Source organism: Austrofundulus limnaeus, unplaced genomic scaffold (genome assembly GCF_001266775.1).
Source record: "Austrofundulus limnaeus strain Quisiro unplaced genomic scaffold, Austrofundulus_limnaeus-1.0 Scaffold117, whole genome shotgun sequence".
Lineage (NCBI taxonomy): Eukaryota > Metazoa > Chordata > Actinopteri > Cyprinodontiformes > Rivulidae > Austrofundulus > Austrofundulus limnaeus.
Window position 1 is genome coordinate 489,736 of NW_013952519.1, and position 4,956 is coordinate 494,691.

The window sequence follows — 4,956 nt, forward strand, 5'->3', positions numbered from 1 at the left end:
TCAACTCACCACAACAGCTAAAGGCTCAACTCACCACAACAGTAGCTAAAGGCTCAACTCACCACAACAGTAGCTAAAGGCTCAACTCACCACAACAGTAGCTAAAGGCTCAACTCACCACAACAGTAGCTAAAGGCTCAACTTACCACAACAGTAGCTAAAGGCTCAACTTACCACAACAGTAGCTAAAGACCCAACTCACCACAACAGTAGCTAAAGGCTCAACTCACCACAACAGTAGCTAAAGGCTCAACTCACCACAACAGTAGCTAAAGGCTTAACTTACCAGAACAGTAGCAGGGCTCTCAAGTCTCACACATTGACCGTGAGACACACACACACACACACATTTTAGGGCAGGGCTGTTCAACTGGCGGCCCGCGGGCCACATCCGGCCCGCGAGTGACCAAAGTTCGGCCCGTCAATTGGTTTATTCATCTCTTAAGCCCAAATCCCCGGTTTTCTACTTTAATTACTCTAAGTTCTTTTAGTTAAACATAGACATGTTTGGTGTCTACAGAAACGTCAGAAACTTGGCTAGAAGCTGGTAAAAACCATTTCTATGAACACTCAAGAGTTAAAACTACAAGCAGTTGAAGATAAAATGAAGAAAGTGAAGTTTAAAAATTTGGCAAGTCAGAGACGTCAAAATATTAGTGTCAAATAGGAGGCATAATGTGTTCTTTTTGTTTTTATAATGTTTAAATATCACATTATAGGGTTCTGTATGTTGTATTCATGATTAAATACAGTAAAATAAACTATGTCAAAGGTAACAGATATTTGTAACACTTTGTTTATTTACATAACAACTTTAATTGCTGGATGTTCGGCCCCTCTGTTGACCTGCAGTAACTGTGGCCCCTGGAGCAGTTTAGTTGAATAGCCCTGTTTCAGGGTGTGCACACGGCACATGACACACTTTGCATTTCTCATGCTAAAAACACACACCCGCCCAAATTAGCACACACACACACACACACACAAGAACGAATGTGCAGCTCGTTGTTTTTCCCTCTGGCTGGACACACCTGTTCGGACGAACAGCTCACTTTGCTTAAAAAGATCCATCTCCTATTTTTGTGTTTTTATTCCTGCATTAGGAGTTGTGCCCACGTGCACGTTCCTCGTGCACACTCCACGTGCACGCTGCATTCAGAGCTGATCACTCCTGTCAATCACCCATCTGCGCTGCGTGAAAAGCTGCAGCAGGTGAGACGAGACCCGACCGAACCTTTTACACCTGTTGCTCACACCTGTGATGTTTTCAATCATAGTTTTTTAAAAAAACTTCACTTATAAAATAATGTAATTTTAATGTTTGTCATGTTGGGGTTAATTTCTAGACTGAAGTTAAAACAAACCTAGATTAAAAAAAAAACATTTCAGTTTTTGTTTACCTTGTAAATAAGCCTTGAGCAGAGCTTTGATTTGCTCGTTGGATCTGGAGGCAAAGATCTCAATCAGAATGTTGTTCTTTGTTCCGGGTCCCTGCAACAAAAAAATAAAACAAAAAAACAAGTTCTACTTTGTTTACGTTTTCAGAATACGCAGTATTTGTTTCAATCGGGTACTTATGAGGGATAAAGAGAAACCGGACCTTCAAGGCCCGCTTCACTTCATGGCAGTCGTACACGTCAGGAGGGGTGATGAGCGCCACCAGCAGGTGTTCAAAGTGTCCGTCCGTGTCCCCCTTCAGGTCTTCCTCCAACGTCTGAAGAAATACGTTGGGTTGGTTTAAAAGATTAAACGAAGTGTCTTTAAAAGTCAGTATTCAGCTGATGGTTCAACCACACCTATAAAACCTGCAGCCTCAACCTGAAAAACAGGAATCTGAGTTCTGTCCAGCTCTAAAACCAGATGTACCTGTATGAAGCAGGTAAATTACTTTACTTAAAAAGAAACGTTCAGTTAACATAAAAACCTAAAACCTAATAATCTAATTTATTACAAACTGCAAGCAGAAAGCCAAACCAGTGAGTGGTTCTGTCCTGGCTGCAGTTTTATTTGCATTTTCAGTCATGTTGAGAAACTTTAATGATTCTTCCTGCAGCAAACACACCCTAACTTTAAACTTATGTACAAATGAACACAACCCAGTTTATAAACAAAACATAAAACCATAAAATAAAATTAATATCTTACTCTGCCAGTTGCTTTTTCATAAGCTTTACAGATGAGCTGCCTCTGAGCGTTGCTCCTTTGGGTCAAGATGTCAATCAGGACCTTCTCATTTGTTCCTGAAATTTAAAAAGTTAAATTAGCCATGCTAATTTAGGTAGCGCAACTGTGTTTGCTGCATGACCGGTTTCACCTGTTCCCCCATGTTTGTCTTGTATGTCTTCTTGAATGGGTGTTTCTTAACTGGCCCCGCCCCCTTCCCTGAATGTACAGCACCTTGTGAATTTATTTCTGTGAAAGACGCTAAAAACTTTACTTACTTACTAACTTAGCTCAAGGCTGTGATTTACAGCAGTAGGCCTACATGTTTTAGATAAATGTTTGTTTTATTATGTCATGTAATATTAAAATTAAATTAAGAATTTGATTAACTTTAGCCTAAAATCGACCAAATCAATGAGTTTTCAGTCTTGCATCAAACGTAGCATTTATCTGTTTTATAGTTACACTTTTCATTGAAATATGCCAACACTGACTCATCAAAATCCTGAATCCTAAATTATTAAAACTATTTTTTATAAAAAATAGATTTAATACAAGCTTCAAGTATTTTTTTACTAGCTTTAGTTTCAAGTTTTAGCTAAAGCTAGCCATGACAATTAACTTAGCTAGGTTTTACTTTAAAAACTTTATTAAAACTTCTGTTTACAAAAACATATCATATTCATGTTTGAGATTCAGACAAATAAGACACATTTTCTGTAGATTTACTTTATGTTTCATTTTGTTTCTTTTAACAAGTTTAGTTAGCATAGCAGCAACATCGCTTCAATAACTTGTGACTGAAGCAACTATTTTAGATCAAAACTAGCTGTTGTAGCCTTCAGCCATGCTGTTTTATTTAAAGATGCTAATATTGACTAAAAAAATCCTAAGCTAGAAAAACTATATAAACATAAAAATTGATTCAATGTAAGTTTCAAGCATTTTTACTTGGCTTTAGCTAAAGCTAGCCAAGACTTAGCTTAGCTATATTTTATTCAAAACTAAAATAAAAAATATAATTGGTTTTTGAATTTAAGATAACACATTGAGAAATATAAATTATGTATAAAGGTTTATATTTTTCCTCTATGCTTCATGTTGGAGATGTTTCTTTTAGAAAGTTTAGCTAGCAATTAGCAACAACATCACTTCAGTGCCGCCATTTTGGATCAAAGTTAGCGCCTATTTGTTTCTAAACTTTAGGCACTTGCTCCTTTTAAGACTCATTAAAATCCTGAACCCTGGAGTAGAAATGAAAACATACGCTAGATAAAAGCTATAGTCATTTTAACTAGCGTTAGCTTTAAGCTTTAGCTGTCCTAGCTTACATGACAAAAGCTAACTATCACTTATTTAGGTTTGTTACTTTTTCAAAACGGTCATTAAAAATAACTTTAAGCGTTTTAGGATTTGTATGTTATGATTGTTGTGTGTATTTTCTGTCTTGTCATCTGTTTTCTTCCACGTCTGCCTTTGCTTCAGCCCCGCCCACTCTCGCCTGCTCCTCTTGTTTCTCTCCCAGGTGTTTCCTGTTTGTGCTCGTTAGCCTCACCTTTTTATTCTGTGTCTTGTCTTCACCTCCCTGTCTGGTCATTGTGCCGTTTTCAGCCTGTGATAACTCTTGTTCTTTGTCTTGCCACTCCCTGTCAGCATTTTTTTGTTTAATAAATACTTATTTTTGCCTTTTTGAAGCTGCCTGCAGCCTGGGTTCATTCTTTCCAAACCATTCATAACATTGTATGTTTAATAAGCAGAAAAGTAGATTTCTGTAATTTTTTACTGAAACACAAAAAAGCTGACTAAATATTCATCCAAAAAAACTGAACTTTGTACCAAATCCATCGATGGCCTTCTTTATAGCCGCAGCATCCTCCTCCGCATTAAAGTTCGCCTTCGGCTTGATGGTTCCTCGCTCTGCACTCTAAAAACAGGATGAATCAGGACTTTACTTAATGTGTCGTTTATACAGAAAACATGTGAGGTTTTAGGACCTACATTAGCAGAAAAAGATGAAGGAGAATTCGCGAAGGTCTCCAAGTCGTCCTGAAACAGTTCAACAACATCTTCATCATCAACTCCTCTTCCTCTATTAGCTTCATTTTCAACATCTTTTATAATTTTATACATTCATCACTGTGACCTCTTCAGGTTAAAACATCAACAATAAAAACAGTTACCCATAAAGACGCCATGATGAAGAGAATTTCCCTAAAAACAAAAAAACAAACGTTCATGTCAGTCAACAGAACCACGTCACCCAAAACCAGAGCTCCTCCTCTCTGCTAAACCTCCAGGTCCTGTCCGACAGGATCAGAGTCCAGCTACAGTCCTGTACCAAGAACAAGCTAAACTTTGTGGACCCAGGTCCTGTTTTGGTTCTACAGGGACCGGATAGCCCCACAGTGTAACCCTGGTACCCTGTAGTCCCACAGAACCCGCCTCAGAACGGTAGAGGTGCTGCTAAAGTCGACTGTTTCCTTTAAAACTTAAATAAGAAAACAACGATACACGGAAATATCGCAATATTTTATTTACTGATACTTTATCAATTTTTAATTAAGGCTTAAAGCAGGGGTGGGCAGTCCTGGTCCTGGAGGGCCGCAGTCCTACAGGTTTTACATGTTTCCTGCTCCAACACACCTGATTCAGTCACTGAACTACCTCTTCAAGTTCTGCAGTACGGAGGACCGACACTGACATAATTAGAAATAAAAGCAGAAATATATGAACCACTAAATAAATACACTTAAAATGCACCAATTAAATTTAAAAAAGGAGAACTTTATCTCC

At 38.0% G+C, this 4,956-nt stretch overlaps 1 protein-coding gene across 1 annotated transcript in view; it reads right to left on the bottom strand.

The window, feature by feature from the left end:
• Positions 1-4,956, bottom strand: part of anxa3a (annexin A3a) — an 11,720-nt gene that overhangs the window by 5,818 nt on the left and 946 nt on the right. The window contains exons 2-7 of the mRNA XM_014014600.1: positions 4,344-4,374; positions 4,162-4,209; positions 4,000-4,087; positions 2,146-2,240; positions 1,601-1,714; positions 1,401-1,491 (exon numbers count right to left, since the gene is read on the bottom strand). Coding sequence (XP_013870054.1) covers positions 1,401-1,491; positions 1,601-1,714; positions 2,146-2,240; positions 4,000-4,087; positions 4,162-4,209; positions 4,344-4,358 — 451 coding nt within the window. The 5' untranslated portion in view covers positions 4,359-4,374. The remainder of the gene's footprint in view (positions 1-1,400; positions 1,492-1,600; positions 1,715-2,145; positions 2,241-3,999; positions 4,088-4,161; positions 4,210-4,343; positions 4,375-4,956) is intronic.